At 37.6% G+C, this 25,508-nt stretch overlaps 1 protein-coding gene and 1 non-coding gene across 2 annotated transcripts in view; both read left to right on the top strand.

Moving 5' to 3' along the window:
- RYBP (RING1 and YY1 binding protein) overlaps positions 1 to 25,508 on the top strand; it is an 89,276-nt gene that overhangs the window by 9,255 nt on the left and 54,513 nt on the right. The window contains exons 3-4 of the mRNA XM_034657251.1: positions 6 to 124; positions 583 to 708. Coding sequence (XP_034513142.1) covers positions 6 to 124; positions 583 to 708 — 245 coding nt within the window. The remainder of the gene's footprint in view (positions 1 to 5; positions 125 to 582; positions 709 to 25,508) is intronic.
- LOC117802117 lies at positions 11,879 to 12,027 on the top strand. Its single transcript, XR_004625169.1, has one exon. It is a non-coding gene; the product is annotated as a small nucleolar RNA SNORA62/SNORA6 family (small nucleolar RNA).

Genomic DNA, 25,508 nt, shown 5'->3' with positions numbered 1-25,508 from the left:
GGGAGGCGGTGTCGCTCCCGCTCGGGGCCGGCGGCCGTGCGCGCCGCAACCATGGCGGCTCCTCCTCAGCCGCCCTCCGCCGCCGCCGCCGCCACTCCTCCCAGACAAAGGGAGATTTAACCAGGTGGGGAGGGAGGGAGGGCGCGAGCATGGGAGGGGAGAGGGAAGGAGCCGGCCCACTCCCCGCCGCCGGCCTCGGGCTGCCCCTGCGCGCCCCCTCCAGATCCGGCCCGCGGCTCCCCTGCCGGCCCCCCCAGCCCCACGCTCAAGTCCACAAGTCCGCCCGCTTCCTGCGCCCGCCGCGGCCCTTCCCGGGGCGCCGCCGCCGTCGCCGCCTGCTGTGCGAGGCAGCACGGCCCGAGCCCGGAGGTTGCAGGGTGCCGGTGGGGGCGCCCCGTGCCCTCCCCCGGTCCGTTTCGGTCCCCGAAAAGGGTGGGTGGGTGGTCGCCCGAGCGAAGTTTCCAGTACTGGATTCCTGCGAAATTGCGACGGCTCACCAGCGCCTGTGTTTTCTGTTTCTCCCTCTTTTTCCTGCTCCTTGCCTCTTCCCTCCCCTTTCCCCCACTCCTCGCTCCTCCGAAGGCCAAAAAGACAAGCGAAACCTGCCGCAGACGAAGGCTTTTGGGATTGTAGCGTCTGCACCTTCAGAAACAGCGCTGAAGCCTTTAAATGCAGCATCTGCGATGTGAGGAAAGGCACCTCCACCAGGTACTTGAAGATCTGTGTTAGCTTTTGTTGAAGGGCTTTTTTTTTTTTTTTTTTTTTTTAAGGTTGGGGAGAGGGTGGAGAGCTGTACTTTTCTGCCCTCTTTCCAACTTGTTGATTATGGCTTTTTTGCATTTGGGGGGTGGGTGATGTGTGATTTTGGTTGTGTGTATTTCGTGTTGGGTGCAAAGCGTCGTATTCACTGAATGATTTATGGGAGGGAATTTTTCCAGGTTTTCGTATTATTTCAAACAGGCTGGATTTATTTGACACTTGTATCCATTGGCTTATTGGTATTGGCTCAAAAAGAGAGGAAGCAGTGCTTTTGCTATGGGTTGTAGGACTTTAGACCTTTTATTTATTTATTTTTTTGCCTTGTGTTTTTAATTTGCCTGTCCTGAATTATTTTTTTTTTCTCTGAGCGATTTAGTGGTGGATTATGCTGGTTGTTGTGCTTTTCCTGTCTTGAGCTGCAAATGTCTGTTATTTTCTTGCACTTGAAAATAAATGTTGGGGTTTGATAAAGAAAGTGCATTTTTTGGAAAGCTGAGCTGTCAATTTGTGTTTTTTTCTGATTAGCTTATGCAGAGTGGTGGTGGAGGGCGATTTTGCAAAATGGTGAAATGAATAGGCTGTATTGAAGTTTCTTTGTGTTTAAAGCTTTATTATAATGAAAAGAATGTTGAAAGAATTCATTTTTGTGAAGGTAGTAAATCACATGGAAAACGAGTTGAACTCCACATTGAATGTTCAGATATATTTGGATAGAATGTCAAAGCTGATTTTGTAGTCTTCTGGTCATCTTCTAAATTGAATCTGGAATTTGTGTCAGTGATGTTAGAGTTTGAAGTTAAGCTCTTCTTCATGTCATTTCATGGGAAGGCATTGGGGTATATATGTGGAAGCTAGGGAGGAGTGAGTTTCTAGTGGATCCTTGAAGACTTAAGTTGATTGCCAGAAGTCTCATTTCATGTTATTGGTGGTGGTCCAATATGGTTGTATAGTAGTACTCCATAGTTCTGACTGGATGTTATTCTTTGATTAAATGTGTCCTGTTAGGTTTCATTGCTTTATTTATACGCGGGATTACCTAGGATATTGGGTAACCTAGAGAATATAATTCTGGGATGAATTGATCCAATTACTTGTGGAGCAGTTCTGCGACTTCCACTGACTCTTTAAATAGAGTGCTTTAAATAAAAGTACTCAAGAACTAAAACTATTTCTTGAGAAGTTTTTACAGCAAATTCATGTCAATTTTTGTATTACCATAGAACAGATTTAGTTAAGATAAAAAGCACTTATTGGGAGCTTAATAGATTTGTTTTGTTCTCTGAAACAGGGAATTCCATCAAATGGCATGAAAGTTGAGAAATGTATTTGTTATTTAAAGCAATAGTGATTGTATTTTATTTATGAGTAATGTTTTTTTACGTGTAGAATCCCTCAGAGGCCAAACCTCTTTATTGTGGTTTTGCTTTGAGTGTTACCGTAGATGATGTTCAAGTAAATGACTAGGAAACTCCTAAGAACTTGAGAACTTTACTGGTGAAGACCAAAACCAAATAAAGTTTACATCTGATGTATTGCTGGGAATAATTTATCTTCTAATGAAATGCATTTCAGTTTCTATGTGTATTTAAAAAAAAACCTGACTTATCAACTTTTTGGAAGCATGTGGGAGGTTTTGATTTTAAAAGCAGTAGAAATGTTCAAAAAGTTTTTTCAGAGTTGCAGATGATGGCAGTGAAATTCAGTTTTTTAACAAATAAATTACTAAAAATGAAATATTTTAGAGTCTCTTCAGGAACAGGTTACTTACCTCTTTAAGAGTTTTCATGTAATTTTTTGAGGTCTCTGGTTGAGTAGGATTTGAACACCGATTTCTAAGATCCGAGGATTTAAACTCTTACAAAGTCGTGATATCCTTACATGTCCTGTTTGTTTCATTTTGGTTATTGTCAGTGTTTTGATGTTTGAGATCTATTCTTGAAGTCATTAATTGGAAAGCAAACAACATTTTGACTTTCTTAGGCTATGCGTGGGTTTTATATGGAAGGGTGAATTTCACAAGTCTTCATCCAGGTGTTATCAGGTGTAGAAACTGTTGGTTAATTTCTCTGCCATACTAGCTACTGCTGTGTGATTTTCCTGGGTCTTTTTCTTGTAATGTTTTTGGTACCTGAATGATATAATATTTTCTGTCTTGCATAGTTTTAATCAGATCTGGTATTAATGACAATAGAAAACTTGTTGGGTTTTAGATGCTAAGTAATAGGCAAAAGTTTGTGATTTTAGAATAACTTTTAATAATAAAAGGGCTTTGTTAACGTATTGACTGGTGTAGAAATTGGGTTTTATTGCTCTGAGCTGGTGTCTAGTATTCGTATTATAACAACAGCCTAGCTGGTGGCCTAGCCAGTGGTCATTTTGGAGTTTGTTCATCATTTTTGTCATTGTTGCCATCATCTACCAAGTCATCCAGGGAAGTCAGGTTTTAATTAGTAGTAGGTCCAGTAGGACACAGAACTGTATTCACCCTTTGAGGATAGAATTGGTGTTACTTAATTTGGTGAGAATAACAACTCTTAACCAAAGAACATTTATTAAATTCCTAGGACGAGAAAGATACTGGTCAAGACATTGGCGAGGGGTGGGGGGGTTGGTTAGACTTGTACAACAAGGATGATCAGAATCCAAGTTATAAAGGCTCTAAGAGCAGTATAAATAAAGTGCTATAAGGGAGATTGGAGCAGTCTTGCTTGGGGAATCAATTAGGATGCCTCCTCCGCCTCCCCATTTCTTCTGAAAAGGGAATTGATTTCTACAAAATCACCTGCCTACTTTTCATTGTTATTGCCATGTGTACTTGATATGTTGAATTCTGCAGGTGGATTCATGAAAGTGATTCATAAGGTCTTTTTTCTTACTGGAGCAGCATGGAGCAGAATGAAAGGGAGTCAGATGCTCCTAAGGAACATGTTAAGGGAAGAAGGAGGGAATACTTAATAGGCTACTTGGGGTTCAGGGGGCAGTTGAGATCTATATTGACTGTGGCACTTACGTGGAGGGTCTCTCTGGGTCACTCCTTTTTCTAGCTAACTGTAGCACCCATTCTCTACCCCTTGCTATTTTATAGTTTTACTGAGGTATGATTTACATACTATAGAATTCACTAATTTTAAGTGTAAGATTTATTGAATTTTAGTTGTTTTAAAGACTTGTGGAGCCATCACCACAAACCAGTTTCAGAAGATTTCCATCACATCATCTGGTTTTCTCCTGTCTGTTCTGTGATACAACTTAAGAGCATGGAGGGGTCACCTGCAGCGGGGAAGGTTGCATTCTCACCTTGCTGGGAGAACTCTGTCTTAAGACTTCCAACATAGGAAATAAAGGAGTGTGTATATAAGGTGGCTGTGGGTGGGGAGGAAACAGTATCACTTTCCTAGGTGATAAATAGGAGATAAAGTAGGATTTCCCAGCCTAGTTTGCCAGTCTCATGAAAGATGATACTATCAGCTTTTAGAAGGAAAAACCCCTGCAAATTAACAAATTTACTTAACCTTTATTAAGTTGAAGTTCTAGAGTGTTGAGCGGAGTAACTTCTAGACTCACTGGTAAATATACTTTGCCTGTCTTGCTGCTTCTCTGAATCCAGTGTCTTTGTTGGAAATAAAGATGGTCAAGGCACTGCTGCAGCTCTAGCCAATTAGTGGTTCTTTGATCATAGTTCTGCATTTTGATCTTCAGCTATTGCTTAAACGACACTCACTTGAAAATTGGTAAATTCTTGCTTTGGGTAATTACCATAGAACTTTTTAGTCTTCAGTGCCAGATTTTATCCTGATGTTGGGTTTAAATCATGTTTATTCGAATACCATCCCTTTGAAAAGTGTACTGTTTTTAGAGCTTTTGCAGACAGTAGAAGTGAGGAATTTATTTAGATGTGTAATAAGATTGTGTCGCTTAAAAAAAAGTTGGTACTCAGGATATTGAATTAGAAGTTGGTACTCGGTTCTGTTTGTAAAACGTTTCCCTTGTTCCAGAGCTCCCTCTTTTTTGAAGTTGTAATTTTGGACATTTTCTCAGTAAATTCAGATAGTCTAACAACTCAATATCCCTTGAATAGTCATGAAGTACTTTAGAAGTTTGAGGGGGAAAACATACATAATTAGCGATATGTGAAAGTTCTGATCTTGCTTCAAAAATGCATTGACCTGAGGTAATTTTCAGATACAAAAACTCTGAGAAAGCAGGGGTGGGGTGTACCTAACCTGGAGCAGAGCCATGCCTCTTCCCTATGGTTTCAGATCATCCACCACAGTGGTTTTGCTCCTTAGGTCACATGGGTTTTACTGTAGTGTTTGTCTTTCATAAAATTTCTCCATAAAATACATGGAAAAATTACCTGTCTTCTGAACCATCAAACCTTACCAAACCTTCTGGCCTCGAAGCTGGTAGAGTTTTAAAGACCACTCTTACCCAGAAACAGTGATAATTTATTTTGTATTTGCTATTACATTGGACTTACTGATTTATTGTTAGTGACTTGATCTTATGTATACTTGGTGACCTTAAAGTAAATTACCTGTGTGGTTGTGGTTATTTGACACATTTTTATTGAGCACACAGCCAAATGGGCTCTGGGTATACAGTGGTGGAAAGACAGACAAGGTCCTTGTTCTCATGGAGTTTGAAATACTATGGAGAAGTAGAGAAAATAAGCAATTAAACAGAAAAATAAAATAATTTTGGCCAGTGGCAAGTGTTTTGAGAAGTGAGAGCAGAATATAGAACTATAGAGTGATGAGAACTGGGGGAGTGATGAGAACTGCTTTGTAGACAGCATTGAGGTACACGTTTGCCTTTATAGGCAGCACACATGCTTCTTTCTTTTGGAGCAGGGGGATAGTTACTTCTGTAGGTTATTTCTGTAGTGTCTGTCATTTAGCTCATTGGGTTGGGGACAATTTAGAGTTGGAACCTTTGGGTACAGGCTACTCACCTTTTTCTTAGTTGCATGCCATACACTGAGGCTAGGCCAGCCTACTTGTCAGTATATCCTGTTAGTGGGATGGGAGGTTTGAATGGATTATTGATGTGGCATGCATTTATCCTGTGTTTCTGTCAATGTTGAAGAAATTCCAAGATTAATAAAAACTATTTTGGTAAACTGCAGCTACTTGAGGAAGTTGTCAGCATTAACTCATTCATTAGAACTTAGGTAATAGTGGATCTCTAAATGTCTCCTTTGCAGTTTGAACTAAAACATTCTGCAGTCTCTCTGCCTCTCATTTTCTCTTTGGCTCCCCCATCAGGAATGTTCCCTCTCTCTTTTTTTAGGTAAAGATTTTTTTTTGTTTTGTTTTAAGGTTTATTTATTTATCATTTAAAAGATTTTTATTTATTTTGAGAGTGCGCTTATGCACAGGGTTGGCAGGGAAGAGCAGAGGGAGAGAATCTCAAGTAGACTCTGCACTAAGCAGGGAGCCAGTCTTGGGGCTCAGTCCCAGAATCCTGCGATCATGACCTGAGCCAAAGTCAAGAGTTGGATGCCTAACCCACTGAGCCACCCAGGCGCCCCTTTAAGTAAACTTTTTGAACCATAGCATACCTACAGAGAAGTGCACAAATCATAATTAAAGTCTTGAGGAACCTTCACAGTGTGAACACAATGTGTAACTTGCACCCATATTAAGAAACAGAACATCACCCGGACCCCAGAGTCCATTGTACACTCTTTTTTTTTTTTTTAAGATTTTATTTATTTGACAGTGATAGAGACAGCCAGCGAGAGAGGGAACACAAGCAGGGGGAGTGGGAGAGGAAGAAGCAGGCTCATAGCAGAGGAGCCTGGTGTGGGGCTCAATCCCATAACGCTGGGATCACGCCCTGAGCCGAAGGCAGACGCTTCACCGCTGTGCCACCCAGGCGCCCCCCATTGTACACTCTTAACGGTCACTTCAGCCACTGTCCTATCTTCTAACGCTGGGGAGGAGTTCTCCATGTTTCTGAACTTGGTGTAAGTGGAGTCATACAGTTATATGCACTCCTGGGTCTGGCTTCTGAGATTCATCCATGTTAGTGTGTGCTGTTCTTGTTTATTTTACCAATGCTGCTATTTTATCCTAAGAGTATCTTAGAGCTCAACTCTGCATGTAGACCCTTACACATTCTAGAGATAGGATTTCTCCTTGATATCTTTTTATGACCTATATACTTGAACACAGCTGTCTTCTTTCAGCTGTAGTGTAAATTCACACATCGTTAGGTGTGAGGATAAAACCTGGTGCGTGGAACTTTGTACGGTACCTACGTGGAGTAAGCTTTTGTCTCTCATCAGTTGTAGTGTTTGTCATTTATATTTCAAGTCATTGGTTAAGTAAACAGAAAATTTCCACTATCAGGGAGTCTAACAAATGTTTGAAAAGGTAAGACAATAAAAAGATCTTCAGTGGTGTGAAGCACCCAGTGATGGTAGGCATGGAATGAATGAGTACATGGTAGAGATAGTTGCTCTGTGTGAGTACATTGGGGAAGGCCTCACCGAATCTGGGATTTAAGTGAGGCTTTTATGATTCTTAGATATAGAGTTTGTTGTACAGGCTAATACAAGTTAGTTGTTTGCTTCCTCCTACATCCTTTTCAGCTCTTCCCTCACTTCAGATGTCATCCACCCCTTTCCACATCTCCCCACAGGCTGGTAATTCCCATTTACTATATAGTAACCATCCATCACCACCCTTATGCATGCATGCTCATGACAGTCAAATCCAACTCTTTGGGGGCCTCTCCAGTTGGTCCACTTAAACCCTAGTTCTCATTGCCTTTAAGATAAAGTCCAAATGCTGAGCATCACAAGGGGCTTTTGATTAGTCCTTTCATGTTTCTCTAGAGTTTCTGGAAGCCGACTGCCACCACACCCCATCTGCCCTCCACGTACAGCATGTTTGTGTGTTTCCTGCCAAACTGCTTGTTTCGCAAGCATGGACCATGATATCTCATTTCTATACCTTCATGCCTTCTCTTCCTCTGGATTTTCTCTGAAATGCTTCCCTTCCATGTCCTGCCTCACTCTTTTTTGTCCTTCTAGAAGTCTCAGGAAGCCTTTTCATCGCCTTCCAATCAGCTGTATCTCATCCTAACACTTGAATTGTATTTTTTGATTGCCTCATCCTCCAAATCGTGTATAACACTTGAACAGAATTTTTATTTGATCACCTGTTACGTTTTACCTTTTTTGAGGGCAGGATCTCTCTCTCTTTCTCTCTCTTTTTTCTTTTTAGCTAATTAATTTTAATTTGAGGGAGGGCAGGGGTGGGGACAGAGGGAGAGACAGAATCTTAAGCAGTCTCCATGCACAGCCTCAGAGCCCTATGTGGGACTCCATCTGATGACCCTGAGATAATGACCCGAGAGGAAACCAACATTCTGATGCTTAACTGACTTGAGCCACCCAGGTGCTCCCTGAGGGCAGGACCTTCCTTTTCACAGCTTTATTTTCCTTAAACATCTAGTACAGTGCCTGGCACTTGACAGGGGTTCAATAAATGTATATAGAATAGATGAAGACTAGGAGTTTTGATTGGAATCCCCTTTAAAACTGTTCCAGTTTGAAAATTTTATCTAATAAATATGCCTTCATATTAGGGCTTGAATCGTATGTGTGTAATGTTACCGGTTTAGGGGAAAGTTGTCTTTATGAAGTGTGTCCTTTAAAGTAGTATTCCTGTTTTTCTGGTTTTGTTTTTCTAAACGCGTGCTGGAAATTAAACACAGAGCTTGAGCCTTGGACGCTGTGGGCAGTGCATTTAAAGTACTTCCTGGAGTGGTTCGGAGCTCCAGAGCATTAGCACATTTACCTAAATAATAACGTGATGGTTCCTAATGCTTTTTGGTTGCCCATTTGGTTATTTAAGCAGCCAAAAGTCATAAAAATTCGATAATAAAGTGGAGGATCAGTCATGTGCAAAATCAATTTTAAGGAACTAGATGGGTGTGCTTGTAAGCTGGCATCTGAAGGCAGTTTAAAAATGGGTGCAAAACGTGCTGGGTGTTGTTGGAGATGTTATGCTATCTGTCGTATATGTTCTCTTGTGTTAATATATCTGTAAGTTGGAAGTTGTACCTTGTACATGGAGTATATGTTTTTGAGTAATTTGGATTCTGTTAAATTGAAGTTTTGACTCATTCACTTCATTTATTTAGCTTTAATTTCAATTCCATGCAGTGATTGACAGACTGTTGTGTCAAAGAATTCTCAGCAAAGACAGTACAAGTAAACTACAGTGTTAGAAATCATGAATAGTTGAAATCACAAGCTAAACAGGTGAAATTTTAATTTTTCAATAGGATTAGATACTACTGCTCTCCTTCCCTCTCTGTCAATTTAGAAAAACTATTTAAATGATCCTTTTGTTGAGAAAAGAAACTGGTGGAAGGGATATGTAAAAAAAACCAAAAGAATCTTACTTAAAATTTTATAATTTAAGATAAGCATTAGCAATACATTTAAAGAGGAAGTAGCCTTTGGAGGGACAAGAAATTAAAGGTGATGTCGGATGCCAATTTTATCAGCCTGTATTGGATCTTAAAACCTATTGGAATACATGGTGGTTAGTCATGGAGAAAACAAACCTGCTGACTGCTTTTTAAGAAGAGATCAGGTTTCATAGGTAGGTTATAAGGTTTATGTACTGCTCATTCTTTTCCAGAACTAAAAGTTGTTTAATATCATAAGTCTGCCAGAATATTCAAGGTTTCAAGAAATAAGAATTCAGCTCAAACTGCCTTCAGTCAAAACAAAACAGTTTTGTTGTCTTGGGACGCCTGGGTGGCTCAGTTGGTTAAGTGTCTGCCTTAGGCTCAGGTCGTGATCCTGGGGTCCTGGGATAGAGCCTCATGTTAGGCTCCCTGCTCAGAAGGGAGTCTGCTTGTCCCTCTCCTTCTGCCACTCCCTGCCCCTCGTTCTTGCTTTTCTGCACGTGCGCCCGCTCTCTCAAGTAAATCTTAAAAAAAATTTTTTTTTTTGCTGTTTTACATAATCAATAATGAGAAGAATACCATTTAAATTCAGAGTAAGCTGCAGGAATCCAGACCCCTGTTAGTTGCCCAGTTCCTGGGCCATTCTTCCTTGCCTGGAGGTTGGGGCAGGTAGATTGGCCAAGCCTAACTCATCTGCAGTCTTTCTTAGAGGGAAATGGGACACTTACCCAGGTGGATAGGAAATAGCTACCATAGTAACACACCTTTGTAACTGGGTTAATACTCATATATTCACTTAGAATTTCCAGCTTTAATAAACATGAAGGCTGGAACTCTGTTTATCTGGTACTACCCCAGCATCCTGTAGATTTTTATCATATAGATAAAGGAAAGAGATTATCAATGCATCAGTAAAATTTAAAAATAACTGATGTGTTGTAGGTTATTTTCCTGTATCATTACGTATAGTCACGATTCTCCTTTATTTTGTTGTGAAGGTGGCATTACATGCTTATTATAAGAAGTTTGGGGACAAAACCATAAACAAAGGTCACTTTTATTCTGCCATGCAGAATTATTTTTATTTGTTGACCGATTTATTTATTTATTCGCTGAATCACAAATATTTGAGTAACTGTAGTTTTCCAGGTGCTGTTTAATATGCGAGTTCATTGAATTCTCAAAGTGTTGTAGGTGTTTGTTCCATGTAGGAGTGGGACTATCAGGCAGTGTGTGATACAAAACAAATTGAGTCTCCAGTTTGAAAGACATGCATTCTGACTTGTTGGTTTTATATGGTTCATTTTGGGTTTTTCTTCTACGGGAAGTTTTTTGTGAACACTTAATGGTTTTTAGGATTCCTTTTTGTAGGAAATCTAACATCTGGTTTCCAGTTTTCTTTTTGGGCTGTTTTAATTTGGGGGAGAATGAAAATATATCTTTGAATTGTTAATATCTGTGGTATGATTAACTTTGCTGAAGTCTTTCCTGAATAGACTAAGTGTACAAGGCAATCCAGATTTAATGTTTTTATATTCAATTTGTTTAGAATGGTGGTTCTCAAACTTTAGCGTGTGTCAGTATCACCTGGAAAACTTGCTGAAACACATTGCTTGATTTTCTAGTCTACCCCCCACCCCAACCTTCTGGTTTTTTATTAAGTAGGTCTGGGGTAGGACCTGTGAATTTGTGTTCCTTAAGAGTTACTCGGTGATGTTAGTGCTACTGGTGCTGGTCTAGGGAGCACACTTTTGAGTGCTATTGGTTGGATGACCTTAAATTCTAAGGAGAAGCCAGCCATGTTTCTTTTTTTTTTTTTTTTTCAAGATTTAAAAAAATTTTTTTTTAATTTATTTATTTGACACAGAGACAGCCAGTGAGAAAGGGAACACAAGCAGGGAGGGTGGGAGAGGAAGAAGCAGGCTCCCAGTGGAGGAGCCTGATGTGGGGCTCGATCCCATAACTCTGGGATCACTCCCTGAGCCGAAGGCAGACGCTTAACGACTGTGGCACCCAGGCGCCCCACCAGCCATGTTTCTTAATGAAGCTGGAGATAATTTTTGATGTTTGTTATGGAAAATTTATGTCTTGGCATTTCAGAGTGAATTTAAGAGAAGTGATATACATTTATGTTTTTAACCTAGAGCTGGCATTAGAGGTGATTTCTTAATAAATACATTGTGTGAAATATAAGAATATTTATAAATTGGGGGGCCATATCAACTAAACTTGTATCTTTTACATTGTAAAATCACATATTGTCTTGTATTATTAACGTGCGTGTTGGATTTCAGATATATGTGTTTTAAAAAGCTGTTTCTTTGCAACATATGTTAGAACCAAGTTTTATAGTCAGTAACGTTTCAGTAAAATGTTGCCAAAGAATATGAATAGTTAATAAAAGAACTACAAATTAAGTCAGGAAACATGAGAAATACATAATCTTCCCATTACTTAAACACAAAACAACATTTTTGGCAAGTTGTATTTTAAAGACAAAATTTTTTAGGGAGTCTAGGAAGAAGTGGACATTGTCACAGACCCTTGGTGGCTGGGTAAGTTGCTTTAACTTTTCTGAAGGCCAGTTGGTGTCAGCTCCTTTTAAAAATATTTGTACCTTGTGACCCAACAATACTTCTAGGAATTAGTGTGATCTGCATATAAAAATTTCTGTGTGAGCATATTAGTTACATCATTATTAGAACAAAAAATGACTGGCTGGCTGATGAACTCACAAGTGTTGGTACTGTGCTGCATGAGGGGCAGGTCTTTCGCTAACACCACAAGGGTCTCTGGCCCAGAAAGTGGAGTTCAATAGTAATTCTTGCTGCAAGTTAAAAAAAAAAAAAATTACCTACATAGAAATCAGGGAATTGTTAAAAACTAGGCAATAGTTACAAATATTTTGCAGCTCTTAAAAATGTTTTGGACTCTTTTATACATTTGTGATAGGAATGTGAAATGATAAAATCACTTAGGAAAATAGTCTGGCAGTTTCTTGCAAAATTAACCATATACTTAGTATATGACTAGTAGTTGCATTCTTGGGCATTTATCCCAGAGAAATGGAAACTTAAGTTCACACAAAACCTGTTAAGAAATGTTCATAGCATGGGGTCCCTGGGTGGCTCAGTCATTAAGCGTCTGCCTTCGGCTCAAGTCATGATCTCAGGGTCCTGGGATCACGCCCCACATCGGGCTCCCTGCTCAGTGGGAAGCCTGCTTCTCCCTCTTCCGCTGTGTCTCTCTCTGTCCAATAAATAAATAAAATCTTAAAAAAAAATGTTCATGGCAGCTGTATTTGTAATACTGTATAACTGGAAATAACCCAAATGCCCTTCAGTAGGTGAGTGGTATAGTCATACCACATGGAATACTACTCAGCAATTAAAAAGGAACAAACTCTTGATACATACAACAACTGGCATGGATTTCAAGGGCATGATGCTAAGTGAAAAAAGCCAATCTCTAAAGGTCACACACTGCACGCAGCCATTAACATTTTTGTAATAAAATTAGAACAGATTAGCAGTTGCCAAGGATTAGGGCTGATGGGGTATGACTGTAATGGGGTACTGAGAGGGAAAGTTTTTGTGTTGATGAAATCTAATCTTGACTGTGGTGGTGGTTAAATGAATCTGCACATGTGATAAGGTGACATAGAACGGGGGGCGCCTGGGTGGCTCAGTAGTTAAGCGTCTGCCTTCGGCTAAGGGAGTGATCCCAGAGTCCTGGGATCCAGCCCCGCATCGGGCTCCCTGCTCCACTGGGAGCCTGCTCCTTCCTCTCCCACTCGTCCTGCTTGTGTTCTCTCTCTGTCAAATAAATAAAGTCTTAAAAAAAAAAAAAGTTACATAGAACGGTAAGCACACATCCCAATGTCAGTTTCTTGGTTTTGATATAATTCAGAGGATGCAACCCTGTTGGGAAAACGGGGTGCAAATTATATGGGACTTTGTACTATTTTTGCAGCATCCTGTGAATCTGTAATTATTTCAAAATAAAACGTTAAGTTTTAGAAAGAATATGTAATAAAGGGAAATGTTCATAATATTAGAAAAACAAGTTTCAAAATGATAAAACAATATCCCACTTCAATATTTCATACCACTTAATTTAATATATATACCTGGAAGTAATGAGTGATCAGAATACTCTGAACAGTGTGGTGGATTCTTTTGTGTGTGTATTTTTCTGTATTTTCTGTAGTGTAGATGAGTTGGTATCACTTCCGTAGTTGGAAAAGCCAATATTCATAATAAGTTCTAATTCTGGAATATTGAAATTTAAATAACATTTTACATTGAGATTGTAAAGTTTTGTTAATATTGGTTACACTAATTTAGCATTTAAACAGCTATTAGCTGAGATTGGAGAATATATTTATGCTCTAAAACATGTTGTGTTTGTAAATTTAAAGCTGTTTTGTGCTCTTGGTATTACAAATGTCCTGTATGATGTTCTAACGCAGTGATGTCCAATGTAAGTATATACACTGCAAGCCACATGAAATTTTAAACTTTATTAGCCACAGTGAGAAAGTAAAAAACAGGTGAAATTATTACAATTTTATTTATTTATTTATTTGTCAGATAGCGCAAGCATGGGGAGTGGCAAGCAGAGCAGGCGGAGGAGGCAGAGCAGGGAGAGGGAGAAGCAGGCTCCCTGCTAAGCAAGGAGCCTGATCTGGGACTCCGTCCCAGGACCGAGATCATGACCTGAGCAGACATTTAACCGACTGAGCCACCCAGGCATCACTAGGTGAAATTATTTTTAAAAATTTATTTTGTTTAATCATTATACCCAGAATACTACCATTTTAGTATGTAATTAGTATAAAATTGCAGTGAGATATACATTCTTTTTATCATACTAGGTCTTCATGATCTGGTATGCATTTTAAAATTATAGCACAACTAAGTTCAGACTAGCCACATAGCCACATGTGGCTGCCATATTGGAGAGTAGTAGTTGTAGTTGAGAGCCAAGGCTTTGGTGTCAGACCTAAGTTTGAGTAACACCAGCTCTGTCATTTGCTAACCTGGTGACCTTGGGCAGGTTACTTAACCTTGTGTTGTAGTGTTTCATTTGTGAATACTAACTTCTCCGAAGGGGTATTAAAAGGATTAAGTGGGTGAGTGTAGCAGCTTGGCACAGAACCTAGCACAGGATGCATACGGTTAAAAATAATAAAGCTGTTGATGGATTAGGCTGTATTGGATTGAATGACTGATCATGCTAAAAGGCACAACTGATTTCTTAATAATATTACTAGTGAAAAATTCATAAGTAGTACATGAGATAGTCTTTGTTTTTCAGAATTGAACTTTTGGGACCTAAGTTTTAAATGATGATGGAATAAAGGGACAAATATTTGAACACTCATGTGCAATGTATTGCACCAGGCACTTGAACATTTAGACTGTAAATCTTAAGATGATATTCTCAAATACTATGTATTTGCATAGCACTTTACATTTACCATACCAGTTTTTTGTCTGTTTTCCCAGTGTAACACTCAAAGCAATTCTAAGATAGAGTTGTTATTCCAGCTTTCACAGTTGAGGAAGTTGAGACTCAGAAAAGTGAAGTAACTTAGTTGATTTCATACTCGGTAGAATAGAAGAAATAGAAAGGTGACATAATTAAATGGACAAATTAATATGGAATCAAAGTGTTTTAACTGCATTCTTTTAATTCCTTCCCTTCCTCCTTTGCAGTCTCAGGGGAGAACACTTTTCCAGGGCCATTTAAATTAGATAAGGGCAATAATACAATGTCCACTTCGTTTCTGAGATTATTAGCTTAATCGTATCATCTACGATGTTAAAGGTTAACATAAGCCTGTATAGGTTTGGTGATTTATTTTGCTTGTTGTGATGTTTCTCTTTAGAACGTTGAGTTTTTCTCACTCTGTCTCTTGATAAAATATACTCATGAAAATGGGCTGAGAGTATGCAATATATGTTGACTGTCTTAAAATCACCTTTGAAGTACTGTTTATCACTTGACTCAGAAAATTACACAATTCTTTGAAAGAACATGGCATGCCACCATTAAAATCAGCAGTCAGGGGCAGCAGTGAGTTTGTGAATGATTGACTCTCCCAAGGCAGTAGCGCCTGGGCAGAGTCTGATGGAGCACATATAATTAGGCGTTTGGTCTCTGTGTTCTAATATGTAGATTCTGCTTTCGTTGTATGCATTGCTGTGTTTATTTGTGGGGTTTTTCCTCCAGTTAAGAAAATTGAGGGAATCACAGGATACCTAATTTGTTGAGTACTTCTGGGACAAAGTGTATGACAGTGAACTCATCCTGACATGTACTTTTGGGTGTGCATCATTGAAGTATATTTATAAGAGGGGAAGTTGCATTTTGGTGCTCAAGACAGGAATGATAATGGGGGGAGGTGAGTAGGTAGAGTGTTCTTTGTCTCTTGGTTCCCCCCCCCGCCCCCGCTCAGCATAATGCACTTGGCAATGCCTCTCCTTTTGTCCACCCAACCTATAAACATTGTACAAAGAACTCCTCAGAATTCTATATGAAGAACTCATTTCTGATCTCAGTGAATCTTAGCAACATGAAATTCTGCAGTTAGTGTGGTTTTTTTTCTTTATTGAAGGGTTGTGAGGATTGTGGAGTGTGGCTTTCCAGACTGACTGAAATTCGGTGTAATTATGTTTCAAAGATTTTTGTTTTTTCTCGGTGCTTAGGATGTCTTAAAAGTTTTGCTGTACACAGTCTCTGCTTACTGCAATTATATTGTGAATAAAAGCTTTAAAAATACCACATTAGAAGATATTATGTATGTACAGATATATATGCCAGGTTGGGATTTTAAACTGTGGTTTGCAGTTAATTGAAGTTCCCTGAAATTCACAGAACTGGATGATTTGTCTCCTCCAGTTATAAAATAACTGTGATTTATGTCAGTTTTGGCAGTTTATAATGTAATAATGAAATGACTCTTAAATGTCACGATGCCACATTACTTGTCTAAAGTATATTGAAAATAATTTATTTGTAATGTCTCACTCCTCCACCCCCAAGATATGTCAGTAGATATTTATACATTTCAGAATCTCTGAATAGGAACGCTTTATCTGTTAAAACTTTTTGGCAAGAGTATGTGTAGTTGAAATTTCCTATTTAAGTTATAGTTAATGTCTTTATTTTGAATTCCTTCATTTATGGACTTAAAAATCTTTGTCTCTCTCTTTCCCAGTCTAAGAAATTAAACTCATCATAGACTGACCAAAACACTAGATTCAGTTACTCTCCTGTTACACGGATCTTTAAGATAAGGGCTTTATGTCAAAACACCTGGTGTGGAAGGTGTATTAACTACAGGCAGGTGTACTACAGCCCTACGGGTATTCTTAGTCTTTTGTTATTTAATTAAAAGAAAGAGAGACTCCGGTGCTTCCCTTTTCTTTTTTTTTTTTTTTAAAGTTTGTATTACTGAAATAGTTAATACTGTGTCATGCCCCAAGGCAAAGCTTGGTTCTAATAGAACAGGTGTACATTTGCACTTTTTCATGCTTAGCATTTATTGAACAACTGTTATTGAGGGAGTATGTGTAACACAGACTAGAAGGAGCTTCATTGGGTAAGAGGAAGAAGAGTGGGACACACCTCATTGAAGCCTTCATCAGTAACCTGCTCCCAGCCCAATAATAATGTTGATAAGGGCCAACATTTAACCGACATTTAACAAGCAGGCACTATATTAAGCCTATTTCATGCATTTTCTCATTTAATTCTTTTAAGGGTATGATATATATCTCCATTTTACAGATAGCAAATTGAGGTTTTAAGTTTACATTCCCAGCCTGAGTTTATATAGCACAGTTGCACTTGACTCGGATCTTTCCAACTTTACATTCATATTATTTCTAATAAGTTTTTTCTGAAAATGATATTGCCATCTATACAGCCACCAGTCTGTAGATATCACTTTAGACACCCAACTATAGCAGTCAGATATCAGATTCTGTTGCTTTATTCCTTCTGTATCCCTATTGCTACCACCTTAATTTAGGTCCTCATTATTTCATTTTTTAGTTAAGTGTGAGCTTCGTTAATTGCAAATCTCTACAATATAGACCTGCACCTGGACTGTTGCAGTAGCTTTGCTCAGCCAGGTGTGTTCAGTGATTTCTCTAGAAAACAGAGATCACGTAGCTTGTCTGCCTAGAATCCTTGGTTGCTGCCTTATTGCCCGAGGAGGTATTGCCTTGTCTCCTTAAATGACCTGCGAGGCTCAGCATGGTCTGGCTCTGTCCTACCTACCAGCTCATCTTTGCCATTTCTTACCATGCACCTTCTGGTCAAACTTTTGTTCCCGCAGCATGTTCTCTCATGTCACCGTGTTGCCTGAAGACTTTTACAAAACTCTTAGTGTTACTTGGTAAAAGCTGCCTTTAGATGTAAGACCCAGCTCTTGTCAACTATTCTGGGAAACTTCTTGATTGCTTTTTTCTGTGATCATTGAAGAACTTTGTGTATTTCATTTTGTAGTGGAATTTCTTGTTTACATTTTTGCCCCCAAAATAAATTTGAAGCCCACGTGGGCAAGGGTAGTGCCCCTGACACACTGTTAAATCTTCAGAGGCAGGGTCTTAATGTGCTGCTGCTTTTGTACACTTAGGTGTAACTTTTAAAATGTAGTCCATTCTCCCAACCTCTAGTTTTAAAGTGTTTCCTTTTTAAAATAATGTCATATCAGTTAACCTTTTCTGCAAATAGGGTATGTCCATTAAAAATTTTAAAAAGCACTTGATGGGGCGCCTGGGTGGCTCAGTCGTTAAGCTTCTGCCTACGGCTCAGGGCGTGATCCCAGCGTTATGGGATCGAGCCCCACATCACTCTCCTCCGCTATGAGCCTGCTTCTTCCTCTCCCACTCCTGCTGCCTGTGTTCCCTCTCTCGCTGGCTGTCTCTGTCTCTGTCAATTAAATAAAGAAAATCTTTCAAAAAAAAAAACACTTGATGAATGACTTGGAAATACTGCCAGCATTCGTTTACTTCCTCTCTTTAGTTACTAATTTTACCCTTTGCATGGTCTGTTAACATTAGGTCCCTTTATTACCTCCCTTTCAAGTTCATACCTGCTCCTCTGCTCACAGCTGAGACAACAGTTTATTGCAAAATAGAATTCTTATGAACCAGTGTCTGTTTTAAAAAGGTTCACCTTCTCAGGAGAACTAAAAAATGTCTTTTTCTTTAACATTCCATTTTGTTCTGTGCTTGCTGGCCTAAGGTTTTAGAAACAGCTATCTTGAAAGGTTTGTAGAACAGTGACTAGAGTGGTCTAGATGCAGTGTGGCTAAAGCAGAAAAAGTATTAAAATTGACAAGATCATGAAGTCTATTTTTCTTGGAAACTTTACAGCTGAATAGGACTCAGAATGGCTGGAGTTCTCTTAGCAAGGGATTTTCAAGAGGTGGGCTGGAGAATGTTTTAACTATCAGTAATTTAGCTATTGGTATTTTATCTATTATATTTCAGGATTGAAATCCTAATGATCTTTCCCGTTCAGTTTTTTGTAAATGAAGCCTCTTAATTGTATATCAGTATTTTCTTTTCCTTCTTTTTTTTGGGGGGGGGTTATTTATTTATTTGACAGAGAGCGTGCATGTGCATGGGAGGAATCGAGCGCATAAGCAGGGGGGAGCAGCAGGCAGAGGGGGAGGGAGAAGCAGTCTCCCCACCCAGCAGGGAGCCCAATATGGGGCTGGACTCCAGGACCCTGGGATCATGACCTGAGCAGAAGGCAGACGCTTAACTGACAGAGCCATGCAGGCGCCCCGTATATCAATATTTTCAAAACTCATTGATCTGATAACGAATTTCATGAAAGAAGATACATCTGATGAGTTGAAATGTTCTGGTAAATAAGAATTTGTGACACTTTAAATTAATCTGGTAGCTATTAATAAGCATTTAATTAATGGAACCCAAACTTTGAGAATATATAAATTCTCAATGAAGATAGAGACTAATGCTGAACTGCAAAGTTGGCTTCTAATGAGATGTTACATGCAAATTTACAAAATCCATACCTAGTTTTAAAAACATTTGCAAACAGGAAATGTCCTATACAAACATGAATAAGTTCAGTACACAGCAACTATGTTGATCCCTAACTGGGGATCTTCTGCTAAATTTACTGTTGGGCTTAATCCTATTAAACCAGCTAATGGTAGCTTGATGAATCATTGTGATCCTCTTGTGGTTTTGAAAGGTGTATTTTCAGAATTAATTTTATTAATAACATACTCAGAAAATTGTGTAAAGATATTGCTTTGTTTTTCTCAGTGACCAGTATAATCGTTTTGCAATCACCAGAAGTTTGTTTCCAGTTCATTGATTTTTGTCAAGTAAATAGGTCTAATTATGTTTTTCTATTCCTCCTTCCTTTATCCAGGCCCTGTAGTTTTATAGGAAATAATGTTTTAGAAATGAGAGTTGTATTTATAACTCTTTTTCAAGCGTCTTATTCATAAGTGAAATTTAAATTTACAGTAGTTTTCTCCAGAGTCTTAGTAGTAGTGTGTTGAAGTGGGAAATCTTTCAAATTCTAACATAGCGACAAATATATCTTGGCTATTTTTGTGTCATTTTACCTTTTCTAACCCTAGTGCAAACAAACAGATTTTTCGGGAAAGAGGTGTGAGCTAAACTTCTAACTTGGACTTCGTGGTGATTTCTGCTACTTAGTCTTTCATTGTGAAACTCTCTTACCTTTATGTAATTGAGCAAATCTATCTAGATTGTAGAAAGTAAGATACAGAATGTGGTTTTCTTGTGTTTTTATTTTTTTCTTTCCTTTAAATAACAGGCCTTTGGGCTGATTGATTGTAAGAATATTTGTAGTTTGCAAATAAATCAAAACTTTTTCTGGAAGTCCATTCTGGAGGATTGTAATTTGACCTTCTGTTCAGCAAATATTTGTACTAAATTGTGGAATACTATTTATTGTATACGAGTGAACACATTTTTAAGTCTTAACACTTCAGAATCAAGAAAGCAGTCTTTTTGGCCTCCTCTGCCTCTCTGTTTTGCAGCAAAGAGCAGCATAAGGATGATGAGTGCAGAGCAGTTAGTGCCATTTTCACTTGAATTTATATGATTTAGACTTTCTTTATGTAACCCGAAAATTAATTTTAATCATTAGTTTAAACCTGTTCATTACCACCCTGCCCCAGCCCCAACAAACAAACCAACCAACCAACCAACCCAAGCCCTGGAATTTAAGAGTCGGTTTACTTTTCTTTCCTTACATCTGGCTTTTTAAGACTCAGGGATTCAAAAGTAGTGAAAGAAGTCCCACCTCTCCCTGTGTCCAGCCCCACATAAACTTTTAGATTGTATGAAGCAAGAAAGGGCTAACAAGAATATTGACCTTTAAGTAAACTTAGCTTGGCTGTGTTTTTTGCTTTTCACATCTTTTCAAATATTTTGGACATGAAAACATTTGGACCAGATACTGGTGTGGAGATCAGGAAGAAGAATAAGATTTTACTCTGCTATAGGGAATATAAGAGATAGCATAGTGACCCCAAAATTACATGAAGTTGTAAACAAGTTAGATTTATGAACTCTTCCAGCCATCAGGAAAACCACTTTATGCCTTGGTGAGACCCTGATGGTACTGATTGTTTCTGAAAAGATGCATGTTATAATTTATGGGGGGGGTGTGTGTGTGTGTTTGTGTGTGTGTGTGGGCACGTGCATGTGTAATGGTAATTACGGTATTGATACTAAATTTACAGCTAAAATGTTAGGCTCTATTGCCAATTAAAATTACCAGGAATGAAGATAGAACATTTTGAAAATATTTAAAAGCTAGTGAGAAAATACTTTGCTGTAACAAAAAATGACGTATTTGTAGCACTTCTAAAATACGTTCTTAAATAGAACTAAACAACTATAGATTTGATCTCATTTTTAAAAATTATGTATAGTAAAATACATAGATTAATTCATTCGGTAATGCACAATTTCTCTATTAATCCTCTCAGAAAAACTAAAAAGTATTGTACTGTAATCAGGAGAAAAAGCACATCTTGCTTAATTTTAATTGTTTAATCTGGGTTTATGAGCTTTATTAAAATATAATTGGTCTATAAGATACTACATGTTGAAAGAATAACCTGGGAAAACTACCACAAATAAGGTAATTATATCTGTCGCCCCACAAAATTTTCTCTTCCCCTTTGGTAATTCCTCCTACCCTTTTCTGTCCTCAGTCGACCATTAATCTGCTTTCTGTAACTACACATTAGTTTGCATTTTCTTCAATTTTGTATAAGTGTGATCCTACAGTATGTACTTTTGGATTTTCCTTTGGTTTCTTTCAATCACTGTGCTTATTTTGAGATTCATCCATCTTTATCCCTTTTTACTGCTGAATACTATTCCATTGTATGCCTCTTTTGCTATTTATTTATCTTTTCACCTGTTGATGGACGTTTGAGTTCCAGTTTCTGGCCAGTACAAATAAAGCTGCCTCGTACATTCCTGAACAAGTCTTTGTGTAGACACATACTTTCATTTCACTTGAGTAAAGTAGTGGAGTCACTGGGTATGTTTAACGTTTTAACAAACTGCCAAACTGTTTTTTTACAGTGGTTGTATATTTAAAATTCCCAAAGTAGTGTGTGAGAGTTCCAATTCCACATTTTTGCCAGCCGTGATGTATAGTCTTTTTAATTTTAGGCAAGTAGATGGTGTCTGATGGTATCTCATTGTGGTTTTGTATTTTCCTAATAACTAACAACGATTGTTATTTTCATGTTCTTATTTGCCTTTTTTTTCTTAAAGTTTTTTTTTTTCATATCTTTTACCCATTTTTAAATTTGGTTGACTTATTGAATTGTGAGAGTTCTTTATTCTAGGTTCAGATGTTTTAAAAGTCTGTTGAACACTAGATGAAGTCTAATTTGTTTTTTTCTTTTATAATTTTTATGTCATATTTAAGAAATCTTTGCCAAACCCAACATCACCAAGGTTCTCTCAGATTTTTGCTGTAGGAGTTTTATAGCTTTAACTCTTATATTTGGGTCCTTAGTCTATTTTGAAGTGATATTTGTATACAGATTTGTAAGGGTGAGGTAAGTTGGTTTTTTCTTTTTTCTTTTGTTTTTTTAACATATGGCCATCCTATTATTCTGGCATCATTTATTGGAAAGATAATTCATTCTTCATTAAATTGCCTTTGCTACTTGGTGAAAGTCAGTGGACTGTATATTTGATGCTGTTTCTGGACTCTGTCTTGTTCCGTCAATCTCTTTGTCTTTACACTGGTAGTATACTGTCTTAATGTTGTTTTGTAAGGTCTTGAAATCAGGGAGTATAAGACTTCTAATATTGTTCATTTTCAAAGTTACTTTGGCTCTTCTAGATTCTTCGTATTTGTATATAAATTTTAGAATCACCTTGTCAATTTTTAAAAAGATTTTTATTTATTTATTTATTTGTCAGAGAGAGTGGCAGGCAGAGGGAGAAGCAGGCTCCCCACTGAGCAAGGAGCCCAACGTAGGACTCGATCCCAGGACCCACATGCTTAACCGACTGAGCCACCCACGCATCCCCACCATGTCAATTTCTACAAAAAAGCCTGCTGGGATTTTTATTGGAATGCACTGAATTTGTAGAAAACTGATATCTTAACTACATTAGATTCAGTGTTCCAATCCCTGAAGGTGGTGTAGGTCTCCTTTAGGTCTTCTCTCAGCAGTGTTTTATGTGTTTTAGTATACAAATCTTGCATATCTTGTGTCAAAATCATCACAAAGTGTTTCACATTTTTGATACTTTATAAATATTTCTACTTTAAAGATTTCAATTTCTGGTTTTTAGTTGATTTAAACAAATAGTTATTTTTGTATGTCATGTACTGCATCTTTGCTAAACTTACCTATTCTAGCAGCTTCTTGTGGATTTTGCAGTTTTTTTCCATAGATGATCTTATCTGTGAATTAAGACAGTTTTACTTTTCCAATTTGGATGCCTTTTATTTTTCTCCTGCCTACTAAATGGCTTAACTCTTCAGAACAGAGTTGAATAGAAGTAGTAAAGAGTTGAGATCCTTGCATTGTTCTTGAGTTTTAAGGGAGTAAAGCATTCAGCCTTTTACTGTTAAGTATTAGCTGTAGTTTTTGGTAGGTTGAGGAAGTTCTTTTCTAGTTTGCTAAGAGTTTTTAATTAAGGAATAGATGTTGGATTTGTCAAGTACATTTCCCTGCTCTGCATCCCCTGCAGCTTTTAAAACAGTCATACGGTTTTTCATATTTAATGCTGTGAATTACATTGGTTGATTTTTGGAATTCTAAACCATCCTTGCATTCCTGGGAAAAATCCTACTTTGTCATGATGTATTCTCTTGGCAGTAATACACTTTAGATTATTTTTTTAAAGATATTTGCATCTGTACTTATGAAAGACTTTGGTCTAGTTTTCTTACATTGTAATGTAGTTGGTTTTGTATTTAGACTGATGTGGCTGTCATAGAATAAGTTGGGAACACATAATTTTTCTTCTCTTCATTTTTCTGGAAGAGTGTGTATAGAATTGGTATTATTTCTTCTTTAATGTTTGTTAGAATTCACCAGTGAAGCCACCTGGGCCTAGAGTTTTCCCTACGGAGGTTTTAACTATAAATTACATTTCTGTAAGTGTATGAGAATCCTTAGATGATTTGTTTCCTCTCAGATGAGCTTTGACAGTTTGTGCCTTTCAAGGAATGTAGGAATTTCCCATTATTGAAGTAAAGCTGTTGATAATATTCCCATATCATCCTTTATTAATCTGTAGCAGCTATTAAGAGGTTACCTTTCTTATTCCTTATTGGTGATATATGTTTTCTCTTTCTGATTTTATTTATCTCAACAAGATTTGGATTTCATTGCTTTTTATTTGTTTTTCTTGTTTTCCGTTGATTTCAGATCTGGTCTTTATTTTGCTTGAGTTTCATTTGCTCTTCTATTCCTGGTTTTGTAAAGTATCAGTGCGGTCATTGATTTGAGAACTTTTTTTTATGTATAGGCATTTGATGCTATAAATTTCCTTCTCAAGTAAGTACCACTTTAGTTACAGTCCATAAAATTTGATAATGTATTTCATTTTCATTTGATTCAAAATATTTTCTGATTTTTTTCCCCTCTTTTGGCTGATGCATTATTTTGAATTTTTGCTTCATTTCCAAATATGTGAGGATTTTCTAGTTATCTTGCTGTTTTTTACTTCTAATTTAATTTTTCCACTTTCTTATTAGATGGATAAACATCTAGAATTATGTCTTCTTGAGGATTTGAGCCCTGTGTCATGAAATCACCTTTATCACATAATTCTTTGGCTCTGATACTACTTTGTCATATATTAAGTAGATTCAATAAATGAGTAGCGTTAGCATGATGTACCTTTTCCCGTATTTGTGTCTGTATTTGACATGGATTTCGTATAGCCAGATATAATTAGGTTTCTTTTTTGTAGTTAAATATCATAGTCTTTGCCCTTTTTAAAAGACCATTTACATTTAAAGTGATTTTTTATATGATTGGTTTTAAATCTGTCTTGCTGTTTGTTTTCTATTTTTCCTACTCATCCACTTTCCCCTTCTGGCATCTTTGGCTTAGTTGAGCGTTTCTTTAAAAAATCCAGTTTATATCCTTTCTTTTTAGCTGTAACTTTTGGTTTTAGTTGTTGCTTTAGTATGCATCTTTAACATCACAAATTATCCTCTAGAGATATACTTCTTTACATGTCTGGTTGACCTTTGAACAACTTGGGGGTTGGGGTGCCGATCCTATATGTAGTTGAAATCCACATATGAGTCCCCCAGAACTTAAATACTTAGAGCCTGCTGTTTACAGGAAGACTTACCAATAACATAAACAGTCAATTAACATATTTTGTATGCTCTATATATTATACAGTGTATTCTTGTGATGAAGTAAGAGAAAAGAAAATACTAAGAAAATCATAAGGAAGAGAAAATATACTTAAAATACTGTACTGTATTTTTTGGAAAAAAATCCACTTGTAATTGGACCTGTGCAGTTCAAACCATGTTGTTCAAGGGTTGTCTGTAGTATAAGAACCTTAGAGTAGTATGCTGCCACTTTTCTATACCTAGCCTTTCTGTTGTTAGTGCTGTTGTAATCCTCCATAATATAATTTTTATGTAGTACTTATTTTTTAAAGAGATTGCAAAATGTAATAAAAGAAATCTTTTATATTTTCCCACATATTTACCATTTCTGGTGCTCTTCATTCCTTTGTGTAGATCCAAATTTCCATGTGGTTATATTT

The sequence above is a fragment of the Ailuropoda melanoleuca genome, chromosome 4 (assembly GCF_002007445.2).
Source record: "Ailuropoda melanoleuca isolate Jingjing chromosome 4, ASM200744v2, whole genome shotgun sequence".
NCBI lineage: Eukaryota > Metazoa > Chordata > Mammalia > Carnivora > Ursidae > Ailuropoda > Ailuropoda melanoleuca.
Note: the sequence above shows the minus strand (reverse complement) of the source record. Positions and strands in the feature narration are given on the sequence as shown.